At 29.7% G+C, this 16,390-nt stretch overlaps 1 protein-coding gene and 1 long non-coding RNA gene across 3 annotated transcripts in view; one reads left to right on the top strand and one right to left on the bottom strand.

Moving 5' to 3' along the window:
* DAT (Sodium-dependent dopamine transporter) overlaps positions 1 to 16,390 on the bottom strand; it is a 132,596-nt gene that overhangs the window by 33,437 nt on the left and 82,769 nt on the right. For both annotated transcript variants that reach the window (XM_075364077.1, XM_075364076.1), the window contains exons 4-7: positions 11,746 to 11,900; positions 10,552 to 10,664; positions 3,883 to 4,021; positions 711 to 845 (exon numbers count right to left, since the gene is read on the bottom strand). In XM_075364077.1, coding sequence (XP_075220192.1) covers positions 711 to 845; positions 3,883 to 4,021; positions 10,552 to 10,664; positions 11,746 to 11,900 — 542 coding nt within the window. The remainder of the gene's footprint in view (positions 1 to 710; positions 846 to 3,882; positions 4,022 to 10,551; positions 10,665 to 11,745; positions 11,901 to 16,390) is intronic.
* The window catches only part of LOC142323824 (uncharacterized), a 102,864-nt gene that overhangs the window by 21,044 nt on the left and 65,430 nt on the right, over positions 1 to 16,390 (top strand). The window contains exon 2 of the long non-coding RNA XR_012756169.1: positions 13,183 to 13,350. This is a non-coding gene — a long non-coding RNA (uncharacterized LOC142323824). The remainder of the gene's footprint in view (positions 1 to 13,182; positions 13,351 to 16,390) is intronic.

Here is a 16,390-nt window from a genome sequence, read left to right on the forward strand (position 1 = left end):
AAAGTAAAATTGTTTGTCAATAAACATTTAAACCATACCCTAATAATATAGGTTGTTTCATTATGTTTCGATGATTCCAGGAACATTTCAGATATGTTTTACAAGCATTTGATTGTTAAGATGTTCTAGGAAAATCCTAAAAACATTTCAAAAATAATGTAGCAGTGGTATATTAGTATTGGTTTTGGTATATTGGAGTAATGTCAAAATTGGAGTCCTATTCCTCAAAATTCATCATCCTCTGGTTTAATTTCTCATAATTAAACCATATCTAATCATTTTTAAGTATTACGTTTGATAACTATTAGATACGAGTAATAATGTATATTGTTGCATAGTTTATGTTCCAGCATCTGATTAAAAAAATATTACATAAGTAAATGAATAAATTAGTAAAAAATTTAATAAAAAAATATTAATGAGCAAATTTTGATAGACAGTAAAATAAAACTGATGACCAATTGTAGAAATCTTACATAAATATAGTAGAAAGTATGTTATTGCTTACAGTGAGGAGGGGGTTGAAAAGGGTGCTTATCTAACTTGATTGGGCCCTTACGCTCAATTTACCCCAATACAAATTTTTTAGTTTTTCATGTAAGTAAATTCTACATTTATTTTACTATTATTTAACTAAATAAGTGTTTATTTATCACATTTATTTTAATGTAAGAAAATAGAAACATGTAAACTTTACGTGCAAGAATTACCTCAGCTTCTGTAATTGATGTAAAATTTGGATTTAGGTAATATTTTATCCCTTCTGCTGAACCTGGCAGTGTTATCCCTCTGACTAGAAGTATAAGAAGTACTGCATATGGAAAAAGAGCTGTGAACCAAACTACCTGTATATAAAACAAAATTAATTGTAAAAACTTCATCATATAAGTTTTAAATTAGTAATTTAATTATGCTGGATTCTTATGTTTGTCTATAAATAATAAATTCATTTGTTACTGATGGGTTCTTGGAATTTATTTTGTTTTTATTTTGCTGTTGCGTATCGTCATATTTACAGAATTCTCTGAAATTAGTTGGCAACTTGTCAGTACTAATATAACTATTGTTAGTAAATATTCTAACTATTACAACTTAGTAATTATTACAATGTTAGTAACTACTGTTAGTATATAATCATATACATATAGTAAAACAATGAAATTCAGTCAAATATACTTAAAATGTATTCATAAAAATCTAAAATGGATTATTAAAATTTTTAATAGACAACATTTAGAGGGACTCTGAAATTTTTAGAGGGTTCATTACATAATATACACTTGTAAAAATTGTATCAATATGATGTCATGTTCACGATGTCATCTTGTTTTGGATATTATAGAATATATATGTATCATTTATTATATATAAATTATACACTATTCCATCAATCCCCATTGTGAAGAGGTAGTGTCTCAGTCTTTCACCCACAAGACATAAGGGTTAAAATCCTGGTCAGTCAAATCCTTTTATTTTACAGAAATGAGCCAAATTTTCATAATGGAATACAATTAAATATGGGTCAACAGCTCTCTGTATCCTATACAAATATATAATAACATGGGAAATTTTAACTTTGGAATGAGGCCATACTTCTGTTAGAAGTATTTATTTATAAATATATATATTACCTATATATATATATATATATAATATTTAGGTTTATTAACACAAATCACCATGTGTAATAGATTACATTGTGGTCTGGAAGCTGCCTCCAATATTTAATCATATAGTTTCATAAGTGATTTGAAAAATTTTTTTTGTAGATTTTGTTTTTAATTAAAAAATAAAAACAAATTCTTAAAAAAATATATTACTATTATCAGGATGATTAATTTTAAGTTTGTTTGGGATTTTGGTGAGCCCACATTATGATCCTATGGTTTGTAGAAAAACATTTTGCAATTACATTTGACAAAAATTGTGGTTGAATTATTTGGCCAACAAAACTTTTAGTTTTATATGCAACTACAACTATTTACTGTATATGCAGGAAGAAAAATTCAAATTAGATTTTTTTTTCTTCAATTTACAGGCCATCAAAAAAGGTTGAGGCAATTAAAAAAAAACACATCTCAGAAACTACTACAGATAATCAAATGAGTATTTTTTTTTAAAAATTACCAACTCAAAAAGATTTTTTTACATACCTTAGAATTTTTCAATATGAGCTTCGTTGTTCACTTTGCAAACATCCAGCCAATAATCGACTTCTGCTTAGGTCTGCTGGATCATTGCAGGCATAATTGTGGCAATAATAGTGGTGATATGTTGTCTAAAATGTTATACATCACTGATATTTTCACTGTAGACAATGTTTTTAACATATCCCCATAGAAAAAAGTTTAGGAGTGTCAAATCTGGGTTTCTCGGAGGCCAAAGCATAGAACTGGCCCTACCAATCTAACAATTAAGGAATCTTTCACTGAGAGTGCGTCGGACACCTAAGCTAAAGTGTGGGGCTGCACCATCTTCTTGAAACATTACAACAATGTTACTTTCTTGTTCAATTTGGTCATCTTGTGGGAAAACACACAGTTGTAGCATGTCTAAATAAACATTCCCTGTGATAGTAGGCCACATGTTTATTTTTGGGATTCTCTGAGAGACTCAATAATTTCAATGGGTTTCTGAGATCCCCATATCCTATAGTTATACCAAAACATTTAAGATAATGGATCATGCTACTATTGTCAGTCACAGTTATGCCTACGATGATACAATGAACCTGGGCAGAAGTCAATTATCAACTGAATGTTTGCATAGCTCATATTGAAACATTTAAGATGTGTAAAAAAATTTTTGAGTTGTTGAATTTAAAAAAAAAATATACTCATTTGATTATTATCTGTTGTAGTTTATGAGATGCAATTTTTTTAAATTGCTGCAACCTTTTTTGATGACACGTTGTATTAATAATTATAAAAAAAAAGTTTAATGTTGAATGTAATGTTAAATAAATACTTGTGAATTATAATTATTCAACAAGCTATACACTTATCTGTAACTTTCAAGCTGTAATGAAATACATATCATTTCTACATTTTCACAGTGAAAAATTCTGGAAGTTGTCTATCATATTCGCCATACTATTAATTGTAGTTGTAAAGAATTTGTAAAATACATTTTTTTATTATATTCTAGAAATCCTTCATTTTGCAATTTTTAAGTTAGTTTTTAAGGAGGAGCTAATGAGAGTCTGAATGTAGGTAGGAATACTAAGTATTTAAGAAAAGAAATTTATTATTTATTGTAAATTGTCTGTTATCTGTTAAGTAAGTGTAATGTTAATCTGCATCTCTTCATAAATGTTAAATTATGTATTAATGATTATAGTTTTAATCATTTAAATGCATGATATAACAATATGTTTACCAATAATTTTTTGATGTAATCATTGTTTTAGGCATCGTATGTAAGGCACTCAACATGGCATAGAATCTTAAAAAAAAGTTAGATCTTATGCATGTTACTATAGAAAGTGTGGAATAAATTTTTTTCCGTTATTTTCTTTGTTGAGCCAAATTTACTCTTTCATATCAGCACATCAAGCCCGCAATTTAATCATATGCATGACACCTTCATTCTATTCACCATAGAAAGGGTTAGTAGTGACCATCATTACTTTTCAAAGAAAGCAAATCTGCCTCTCATACCTTGGAGTTTTAGATATATTATGCTTTAAGCAAAACTGGAAAGATATTTTTATTTAATTACCATTCATTCTATTCCTTTCTATCTTGAGTCAATGTGATACATACACTGCCCTACTTATTAGTGGAGATTATCTAATTATAATTTTTATTGTTATTGTGGATTTTTTTTTTATCATTGGGTACTTTTTTAAAAAGTGCTGTTAGAAATATGTGAATTTCTTACCTTGCCTGATGTAGATATTCCTTTCCATAGACTGAAATAACAAATGAGGTAAACGACAAATAAACAAAGTGCCATGTCCCATTTTATTCCACCAAGATCATGCAGTCCTTCACTTCGATGAAGTTCCAGTATTGCACGACTGTTAACATAACATTTTCAGTTTATGTTTTAACAATAATTAAATATTTGTAAAACAACAGCGATATTACAAGAAATTAAAGGTACAAAAAATCATGGATTATCATTTAAATTACAAAAGAAACTATGATAGTTTCTTATAAAACATGGAATTCTATAATTTATAAATAAATTATATCATTGATTGACTTGTTAATTTATTACTAATAAATGCCAACAGTATACAGCATACTCAACTTATTGTTATTTAACTTTAGTTAACAACTATTGAATAGTTAATAAAGATGGCCATTGAGATTTAATCTTTTTTACATACCATTCAGTATCCTGGATGCTAAAGATATGCAAAAGTTGTTAGGGCATGCAGTTTATCATCACACCCATCAACAATTCAGTTATTTTTTTATGCTACTTTATATTTTTTAAGTTACTTACTTACTAATGCTTTATTTAGAAATCATTCAAGAGTTGAGATTTTGTTAATTACAATATCCCCAAAATTTTATTAATAACTTAACATGTTTCTCTTTTTAAATTTGAAGTAGTATTAACACTTGTGGTAATTAACCATTAATAAATATTACTAACTTGTGAAGAAGCATCATCCACCATTATTTAACTAAGTTTACTATAAGAAGTGGTTTATTAAAGATGGTTTTGTCTGTTGAATCTTATCTTTCCACCATATCCTTGAATTTTTAGAATGCTACACTCTGAGATGTTCCAGGTAGTGCAGAACCATCAGATTGTAAAAGATGCACTTAACTATTTTATCCAAGATGTAAAGTTGATTCTTCATGAATATAATCTTTTTTTTCTGGTGTGGTTTTATTTCATAAATCTGAGGAGATTTGGTTTCTTTTTAAGTTTGTTCGCAGTGTTGTTGACTGCTTTTTGCACTTTTGTTAAATTTATCTTACTATACAGGAGATAATAGTTACGTGATACGTACAAAAATTTCTTTTGAACCACTTATTTTAATATAAAATGTAATTATTAAGGTGACCCTACAGGAGACTAAAATATAGTCTGTACTTATAAACACAGAGATAATTTTTTAATAAGGGAACCATATTACACATATTCTAATATCTCTTTAAGGGGACCTAAACCAGATTCTGATGGAATAAAGCAGATACATTAAGATTGATTAATTTATATGTAATAAAACTGTTAATATATTTAATTAATATTGACCTAACTACTGATAGGTTATAAAAAAAAATCACAAGATTAGGATTGATGTAATTATGAGAAATTATATCCTTATTTTTATGTTAAGCAACATTGCTAAAATCATTGAAAGAATAGTTTAAAAATGCAAGTAGAAACTTTTTTTTTAATAGAAAACAATATTTTAGATCCTAATCAATTTGGTTTCAGAGGAAGCATGGGTATGCAAGATATATCAGCTGATTTCATCAAATATGTAGCTGGTTGTTTTAATTATAAGAATTAATGTCTTGCTATTTTTATCAATTTGGCAAAGGCATTTGATACAGTATTCTATAATAAACTATTGGAATATATAGTAAACTATTGGTATAAATAAGAAGGAAGTAGCCTTACTTTCTTCATATTTAAATCAGTGACTTCATCAGGCAATGTATGAGTAATGTGGAATTGTCTAAGACGTATGTAGTTCCTCAGAGTACTGTTCTAGGCCTATTTTGAGTTTAATATATATAAACAATATTAGTTGAGTTTGGTTGATCTTGCTTGTGAGATTAGTTGTGTGGATGATACTGTTTTACTTATTAAGGGTTTTTTTTGGTATGAGATCATTCACAAGACTGAGGTAGGACTGAAGTGTATGTGTAAATTATATGATATTAATGTTATTATTCAACATTTAAAAAATTTTAAACAGATATTTATTTATACCCACTATTAGACCTTCAACTAGATAGATAGCTGATTGAACATAAACTGCAAGTTCCTGTTACAACCTAGTTTTGCTCAATTAAACTGTGTTTAAAGAGGCATTAAATTATTAAGCAATCAGAATTGAAGTAAGAAATATTTCTTGTTTTAAAGCTTTTATGTTGGCCTAATTGAAGCATTCTGCTTATAAGAAACTTTATAAGAATTAAAACTATAAACTATCAGTTGTGTAGTAAATGTGCTAAAAAGTAACTGATTAGTTGTTATATTTTTTTATGATTTACTTTCAAAATTTTATTTTTAACTTTGGTTACTTCATCTGCATTTTACTGTCTTTTAATTAGTTGCCATTTTTATTTTAATTGTTCTCGTAAATAAAACTATGTTTAATGAATAGTACTCATTAGCCTATGTTTTTAGTAATTGCGAAAACAAAACAAATTGTGATGTTCTATTAAATTGTAACAAGAATAGAGTACTATGCCCTATTGCTCAAGGTTTCCTTTTATAAAGATTAAATTTATTTGTTCTACAATGTAATTTGGCATTTGTTTTGTTATTTTATAATAAAAAAAATAATAAAATTATAAATAAGTAGATACACAATACAAAAATCATTATTTATTTATTGTAAATACATATTATTTATAGTATGTATAAATTTTATTATAAATATTTATTTTACGCACACACACACACACACACACCCACACACACACGAGTCATTGGAAAAGGTTGCAGCAATTTAAAGAAATCATATTTCAGATACAAGAGATTATTATTATTATTTAATTTAAATTTTACATTTTTTATTTTATTTATTTATCATTATTCAATCATTTTTAAAGATAATCAAACGGGTATTTTTTTTTTAAATTCACTAACTCAAAAAGTTTTTTACTTGCCTTAGAATGTCTAATATGAGTCCATTGGTCGATATGCAAACATCCAACTGATAATCGACTTCTTCTCAGATCCGCTGGATCATCGCAGGCGTAACGGTGGCAGTAGCAGTGTTGATCCGTTGCCTTAAATGTTTTGGCATAATTGTAGGATATGGGGATCTCAGCAAACAAATGAAATTATTGAATATGTTAGAGATTCCCCAAAAATAAAGGTATGGTGCGGTTTGATATCCGATCGTGTAATTCGCCCATTCTTTTTAATGAGCCTACTATCACAGGGAATGTTTATTTAGACATGCTACAACTGTACGTTTTTCCGCAAGTTGATCGAATTGAACAAGAATGTAATGTTGCTGTAATCCCCAACACTTTAGCCTACGCATTCGACGCGCCCTCAATGAAAGATTCCGTAATCGTTGGATTGGTAAGGCCGACATTATGAGGAAAGGGGCACGACAATAAACAGTGCGCGTTACAGTGAGATGCTTACTGCCAAGTTGAAGCCTGCAATTCGAAGCAAACGCTGAGGACTGCTGTCGAAAGGTGTTGTGCTGTTGCATGACAATGCCCGTCCACATACTGCTGTCCACACTGCTGAAATGCTCCAGAAACTCAACTTTGAAGTACTGGTTTATCCTCCGTATAGTCCTGATCTTGTCCATTCTGACTACCACTTGTTTGGTCCACTCAAAGAGACATTAGGGGGCCGTCGATTTACCTCAGACGAAACTGTGAAAGAAGCAGTGTATTGCTGGCTTGCAGCTCAACCGAAAACCTTCTTTTATGAGGGCATCAGGAAGCTTGTGCAACAATGGACCAAGTGTGTTGAAATGCAAGGGGACTATGTTGAAAAATGATGTACATGTAAGTTTCCTATTTGTATTGCAATAAAATTTATAACTACATTGCAGATAATAATTGACTTACTCTCGTGTATATATATATATATATATTAAAATATAATGTAATATTGTAAGGTTTGTAAAAAAAAAACTTTTGAGGGTGAATTTAAAAAAAAAATACTCGTTTGATTATCACTAGCAGTTTCTGAGATACAATTTTTTTAAATTGCTGCAACTTTTTTGATGATACTATATATTCTCTCTTTTCTGTTTAGCCTCTGAAACCACCATAAGGTATTACTTCAGAGGATGAATGAGGATGATATGTATGAATGTAAATAAAGTGTAATCTTGTACAGTTTCAGGTCGACCATCCTAACCCACCGGGTTGGTCTAGTGGTTAACGCGTCTTCCCAAATCAGCTGATTTGGAAGTTGAGAGTTACAGCGTTCAAGTCCTAGTAAAGCCAGTTATTTTTACACGGATTTGAATACTAGATCGTGGATACCGGTGTTCTTTGGTGGTTGGGTTTCAATTAACCACATATCTCAGGAATGGTCAAACTGAGAATGTACACGACTACACTTCATTTACACTCATACATATCATCCTCATTCATCCTCTGAAGAATTATCTAAACGGTAGTTACCGGAGGCTAAACAGGAAAAAAGAGAGAGAGAGGTCGACCATCCTTAGCTGTGTGGTTAATTGAAACCCAACCACCAAAGAACACTGGTATCCATGATCTAGTATTCAAATCCTAGTAAAAGTAACTGCCTTTACTAGGATTTGAACGTTGGAACTCTTGACTTCGAAATCAGCTGATTTGCGATGACAAGTTTAACCACTAGACCAACCTGGTGGGTTAATCCTGTATATAGTGCTAATGTATAATATGTGTTGTAAATCAATATATATATATATATATATATATTATTTACGAAAAAGGGGAAGTTTCGTCAGACTTCAAAAGGAGTGTTATAGTCATGATACCAAAGTAAGTAGGAGCAGATAAATGTGAAGAATACAGAACAATTAGCTTAACTAGTAATGCATCAAAAATCTTAACTAGAATTCTGTACAGAAGAATTAGGAGGAGAGTGAAAGAAGTGCTAGGGGAAGACCAATTTGGTTTCTGGAAAAGGACAGGCATAAGGGAAGAAAATTTAGCACTCAGATTAAAAGTAGAGGGAAGATTAAAAAAAAACAAACCAACATATTTGGCATTTATAGACCTAGAAAAGGCATTCAATAACATAGACTGGAATAAAATATTTAGCATTTAAAAAAAAAAATAGGGTTCAAATGCAGAGATAGAAGAACAATTACTTACATTTGCAAGAACCAATCAGCATCAGTAATAATTGAAGAACATAAGAAAGAAGCCGTAATAAAGAAGAGAGTCCAACAAGGATGTTTCCTATCCCCATTACTTTTTAATCTTTACACAGAACTAGCAGTTAATGATGTTAAAGAACAATTTAGATCTGGAGTAACAATACAAGGTGAAAAGATAAAGATGCTATGATTTGCTGATGATATAGTAATTCTAGCTGAGAGTAAAATAGATTTAGAAGAAACAATGAGTAGCATGGATGAAGTCCTATACAAGAACTACTGCATGAAAATAAACAAGAACAAAACAAAAGTAATGAAATGTAGTAGAAGTAATGTAGATGAACCACTGAATATAAAAATAGGAAGAAAAAAGATTAGAGAGGTAGAAGAATTTTGTCATTTGGGAAGTAGAATTACTAAATACGGATGGAGCAGGAGTGATGTAAAATGCCGAATAGCACAGGTGAAACGAGCCTTCATTCAGAAATATAATTTGTTTACATCAAAAATTAATTTAAACGTCAGGAAAAAATGTTTGAAAATATATGTTTGGAGTATAGCTTAATATGGAAGTGAAACTTGGACGATTGGAGTATCTGAGAAGAAAAGATTAGAAGCTTTTGAAATTTGGTGCTACAGGAGAATGTTAATAATCAGATGGATGGATAAAGTGACACGGAAGAGGTGTTGCAGCAAATTGATGAAGAAAGAAGCATCTGGAAAAATATAGTTAAAAGAAGAGACAGACTTATAGGTCACATATTAAGGCATCCTGGAGTGGTTGCTTTAATATTGGAGGGACAGGTAGAAGGGAAAAATTGTGCAGGCAGGCAATATTTGGAATATGTAAAACAAATTGTTAGGATGTAGGATGTAGGTGGTATACTGGAATGAAACAATTGGTATTAGATAGGGAATCTTGGAGAGCTGCATCAAACCAGTCAAATGACTGAAGACAAAATATATATAAAAATAACTTTTATTTATACAACATACCAGAAATCTGAAACTTTTGTTAATCAGCAACTCATGAAGATATGAATAATACTGATCTAGTAATACGAGTAATAAAGGGACTCTTACTCTCTCCTAATATTTCATGTTAAGATTGTTGAATTAATAAATTGTATAAATATTTGATGTTATAAAAATTAATATTTCAGCAATTGTGTAACTGTCCACTTTATTAAAGAATTGGAGGATTGTATCTCTCTTTCAAATAAAATAAGTTTAAATGAAGTGTACCAAAAGATGTGTGTGTGTAATTTAATAGGCATACAAGGAAATCATGTGGTGTCAATATGAGATTTTTACAAATAAAACCTTGACTATGTGACCAATGAAATCATAAAATCGGAAAAACTCTTCAACGGTTTGGTGTATGTTTAGTTTAAGCAGAGATGGCTCCTTCATTAGAATTGGAGATGATTATAGCCTTAAAATTTTATTATCAATAGTTTCATTGTTTTGCATAAGTTTGTACTCCGCTTATCTAATTATAAAACAATCTGAAACATTTTATCGTTAAGAACAAATTTTTATCTTAATTAATTAATAATTACCTAAAATATTCTGATGATGCAGATGTGAAACTAGCTGTGATAATTGATGCATTGAGAGATGAATTACTGGAACTATTAGTTTGGCGACTAGCTGAATCCCAGTTAAATTCCAGCTTGAAAAAAAAACAAATATTATTCATTTTTTGTTGTTTTGTTCTTTGGGTTTAATGTTAGACTATTAATGCAGTAACTTATAACTTATAAAGAAAGAAAGAAAGTGTAAATTTTTGTTTGTGCTAATCTGGTAAATTTATTTTTATAACTTCTTTTTTGGTCTTAAAAAAACATAACTTAAATCACAGTTTACATGATGCATAACTTGATTTATGGAAAATTTACATTAATACTAATTACATTAATAAAAGTAAAAATTAAGTTGATGCTCAGTAAACAAAATATTCAGTTTTCTCAGTTCATAATACTGTTTTTTGCTAAGTTATTTTTATTCTCATGACATATCTCATCCCTTCTGAAAATTATACTATGTCAGTAGTGGTTATATTTACACTTTAATTATTAAATTGTCAACTATGGGCTAATGCCCAAGTATAGTCACTGTAATGTTTTTTTTTTCTGATAAGAGATAAGGTCTATAAAACATAAAAATACAGTACCAGATTGAAATTCAATCAAAACTATTTATCGTTTTGCTAGAAAGTAGTTTTGTATATATTATGCGATTAATAATTTTTAATGGTCAAAATAAATGTTCAAAATCCTCTTTTCCAAGAAAATGATTATGTAACACTTTTCATGTTTTTAAGCTGAATATAATTTTTCTATCTGTTTTTATAACTATGATAAAAGTAATGTTTTACTTTTAAAATTGTACTGTTTTGATAATTATGTTATAATGAATTTAGATTATTTACATTACGGATTAGTCACAACTTAAACAAATGAATTTATATTAATTCAGGCTTCTTCATGATTTGGTATATATATCTTTGATTATGTTGTTTATAAATTACTACTTTTGTTTGAACTCAACAAAAAATGTTAGAATGAGAATTGAGGAATTGATTGCATTAAATGTATAATCTGAATGCAAATCTCTAAGCCTTGATCTATTAAGATTCTTTTAGCAGAAAGATTTGTGCCATTCTAACGTATAACTTTTAAATAAATTTTATAATATTAATTATACAATATTTTGTAAATATACAATTTTATTGATAAATTGTACATGCTTACCGGTCTACAGTGAGGAGTATTCCAGTCATTATCACATGTGGTCCATGGTAATAAGTTAGTGAATGATGCGAAGAAAAATCGAAGTGCCCATGCAATAATAACATTATAATAAAAATCAACATAGAAAGCTATTAATACAACGGCGTAACCTATTCCTGTAAAAAATTAAATAATGAAAATTAATACTCAGACAAATTGAGCTTGTAACATTATTTTAATTTTAATTCTTTACATTCTGTATGTTAATTACTGCAATCATAATGGCAACCTATCATGAGTCACAAATTACTTCTACAAATTTTAAATATTCTCAAGAATAATAAATATCGCATTTCAGGTTTGCTAAGGAAAATGAGTTGTTCCTTATTGCTTTCTTTATCAAATCAAATATATGATATCAGCACGGTAAACATTAAAATTCACTGTCATCTTGTCATCTTCATTCGGTTTACTGGTTGTTTGTTAACATCGTTACTTTTAGGGAAAACAGCTCTAATTGGTGTATCTTGTACTTCATGTACTTTATGTGTGTGGCTGCCTTATGAAAATTTGGGACGCATAGTATAAAGCAAAAAATAAATGTATTCCTTTCTGTTGTGAAACAGTGCATTATATACATTGTTTCAACACAGCAAATAAATTCTTTAGGTTACCTGAATATAAAATACGATACAAAAAAAAAAATACAAATAAAAATAAAAATTATATATGAATATTAAATTGTATTATAAAGCCAAACAAAACTTAGGCTTAGCTTACATGATGTTTCATCTAAAATCCTAGGTTTTTAAGTGTATATGTACACCATGCGCGTGCACGCACACACGAACACTCAGTGTCAACCAACTTAGACTTGATACCATAGATCAAACTGGACTTTGAAAATTTTCTGTGTCTAGACTTGAAATCCTTAGATATTAGGCAAAAGCTTAGCCTATTTTATGTTAGTTTTATTGATTTAATTAACTTTTTTGTTTTTTTGATGTACTTTTATTCTTTTTTTTTATAAAAGAAAACACTGGGAGGAATCTTTTGAGTTAAATTTTAACTGTCTTTATTGAATTTTAGGTTAGGAATTTTAGTTAGGGATGTAGGATGTAGGGGGTATACTGAAATGAAACGACTAGCACTAGATAGGGAATCTTGGAGAGCTGCATCAAACCAGTCAAATGACTGAAGACAAAAAAAAAGTATACAGATATTTTTTCTGTCACTTCAAATTAAGTAGTGATATACTTGATGAAATGAAGTTTAAATTTTTTAAAAAACAAATGCATAACTATTCGTTTTCTTGTAAGTAATATTATTATACATTTTTATCTGTTAAAGTTTAACAACATTTCTGCCAGCTCTTAATTGTTTATTTGATTTAATAGATGATTATGGAATTAAAATTTTTACTTATCTGCATTTATTTAAATTTAATTTTTTTTTTAGGATTGAAGGATTTGATAGAATATTTTTGGCCAGATGCCCATCCTGATGCCAGCCTATTGAAGGATGTCAGCAGCACATGCAAATGAACAATCACCAATCTATTTCTTATTAAACATATCTTATGCTACTTACCTTTGATTTTCATGAGGGTATTGATGAAGAATACAGGTAATGTTGTGTTATGATAATGAAGTAAAAGTTTTATGAGGAGATAAAAAGTGAACATTATTTTATAAATTTATAATAACATATGCTAGTTCTATTTTTGTGCATGATGAAATTATCTCTTATTGACTCAAATTTTGTAGTCTTATTTTTAACTGACTTAAAAAATGAGGGTATCAGTTCCCTTTTTTTTGTTTTTATGAATATTCAAGCCTTACATAATCCAAATCTGCTGTTTTCGTTGATTTAAAAAAAAAAATGTTGTAGAGGAATCTTGTCTAGTGATCCTGTACTGAGTTTTCTTCTATAGAATTTTAAATATGCTCTATTCTGTATATTCTTAAATGCTGGTACTCCATGGTTATTACTGCCCACAGAATTGGATGTAAACATTCTTTATCCGTCAACCATGCAGCATCTAAGGGAGTACAAGGATGCACTTAGTCTGTACAAAATTTTCTTGGGTTAAGGCTATAAAAAAAAGTAAGTGTCAAAACTAGTACAATTTGTCAAGAGAAACTTTGTGAACATCTTAATCAAAGATCATTTAGTTTGGGTTAGTGGTTTGTGAATGTATATCTGTTTTTGTGAAGCTGTTTTCTGTCTATTTTGGAAATTTAAAAAATGGAACAATGAGCAAATGTATAACTTTGTATTTTTCTTGGAAAATTGTTTGAAATGATAAAACAAGGTCATAGCAATGAGTGGTTTGCTCTTTTTTGTGATGGTCGGATGCCATTAGATGATGATAAAAGAGGAGGGAGACCAGTAATCAGCTGTAGCAATGAAAACAGCAAACATGTGTATGAATTACTGCTGAAGTGTGCCAGCATTAATACATGTATTTGACTGATTCGTCGTATGCGAACCCAGTTTCATTAGACCAATAATTGGTTCCTTCTTCACGTCAATATACCAGCTCACACAGACATCTTGTACGGGAGTTTTTGGCTAAACAACAGATGATAGTGCTGGACCACCTTCATGCTTGCCAGATATAGCATCTGCAGACTATTTTCTATTTCCCAAAGTCAAGATTCCATGAAGGGAGAGCGTTATGAATCGATAAATATCATTGAAGAAAGGTTACAATCAACCTAAAAGTAATTCCAAAAGTAGGCTTCTCTAGAACTTTTATAACTTCTACAGAATTTTATAACCGATCTAACGTTGTATCATGTTGAAAGAAAACTGTAGGAGCTTAAATAGAATGCATTTTTTCCTGATTTTTTTTATATTGTTGTTTTTATAGCTTCAATCCTGGAACTTTTTATACAGATTGTGTATATGGGAATTAAAAGTCAGTAGGTTCATCGACAGTCCTTCTCATTCACAGTTTCTCTATTTTCATTTCTAAAGACCATTTCCTGTTACTACTGTGCCTTTGCTTGTAGAAAAATTGATAGAATTAAAAAAATAAATATTATTAATTTACTACATAAGCTCGAAGTTGTGCATGGGAATAAGGAGTAGAAATTTTGTAGTGTTTGAAGAATACCATGCCTGACAGGGTCCCTCCATTTGAAATTTAAAGATGCTTCCATTCCGCCATGAAGGTTGGCTGCCATTACAGTGTTTAAGTTGGCAACTTTGTCCCCCTCAAATGTCAATCTGTTTTTTAAACTGTATAAATAATAGAAGTATAAAAAAATTATTTTTGAAACAAAATATTACATGGTCTAAGTCAAATTTTCAATTTGAAAATGTACTTTAGTTTTGTTTTTAATTATTAGCATAAGACAGAAAAGTTGAATATGTCGAAAGCATGTGTTAATTTTTGAATGCTGTCTAAGGTGCATGAATTCCTACTACTGTCTACTAAGATATGGGTGTTAGTATCATTTTATTATAGATGTTTTTTTGACGCAATTATATAATAAATAAATATTGTTTATAACAAAAATATAAAATTAATAAATAATAACCTGTTGACATTCCCATATTGAAAGATTGTCATACAAAAATTTCAAGAAAATTGATTGGTTAATCTACATTATAAATAAGTATATATTTTATTCAGATTGGTTCATAATTATACATTATTATAGATTAGGAAGAGGAATGGGTGGAAGGAGAGAATTGCGGATGGGATCTAGGGTTTTGGCTGGGTTTGCCCTGTTGTTTTGTTTTAGTATTTCCCAGTTTTATGTTTTTGTGATTTGTTTTTATTTTTGTTTTATGTTTTGTTCTATGTTTTGTGTTTCTTTTGTTTTAGTATAGTTTATTGATGCGTGTTGAACTCACCTTACATACTCTCCAGTAGGTAGGTCAGTTTCTTCGGGTATTGTCAAATCAGTCTTGTTCAAGACTTGATGAGATATGTTTCATTTGTTTTTATGAGTTCTTCAGGTAGTTGTACGCCAATGGGAATGTCATATGTGGCATTCGCATCGGTGGCAAAATAACTGAGGCAAGATCAAGGCTGAGAGATGCATTTTTGCGAGGTTTTGAAGTTGACCCCTGGTAAAGCCCATCAGGGCTAGGAACAGAGGGGGGGTGGCTTGATGGCTGTAATCATCACATGACAGGTGTTTTCTCCTGTGGGGTCAAGATGTGCTACTCAGTGGATGATAAAAAAAGAAATGGTCTAATATTTGCCTGGATGAAGGGAAACTGTGTTAAATCCCTGTTATTTATTTCCTGTTTAATTTATTATTTATTATTCAGTCTTTCTGTTCTCCTTTTAATCAATTGAAATTATGTCGATTCAAAAACAAGTGATGTCAAATTTTCTTTGTAACTAAATCGTACGGTCTTGCTTGGTATTGCAGCAAACTTATACGACTATTGTCATGACAAGATAATTCAGCAATTCTCTTTATGTATTTTCATATATATGTACAAAATAGAATGTATATCAGTGCTACTGTGTAGCAGTGGTATGTACAGGTGCGCATGCACACACACACACACACACCCATATATATGTCTGTTGTCTTAGGACACTGCTAAATGTCTATAATTGACTTTAAGGAGAGAAGCCAAAGCCCAACAGCAATTAACTCAACTCTAGATTAAGTTTAATTGAAGCGGACACTCTTTC

This window comes from Lycorma delicatula, chromosome 4, assembly GCF_047948215.1.
Source record: "Lycorma delicatula isolate Av1 chromosome 4, ASM4794821v1, whole genome shotgun sequence".
Taxonomy (NCBI): Eukaryota; Metazoa; Arthropoda; class Insecta; order Hemiptera; family Fulgoridae; genus Lycorma; species Lycorma delicatula.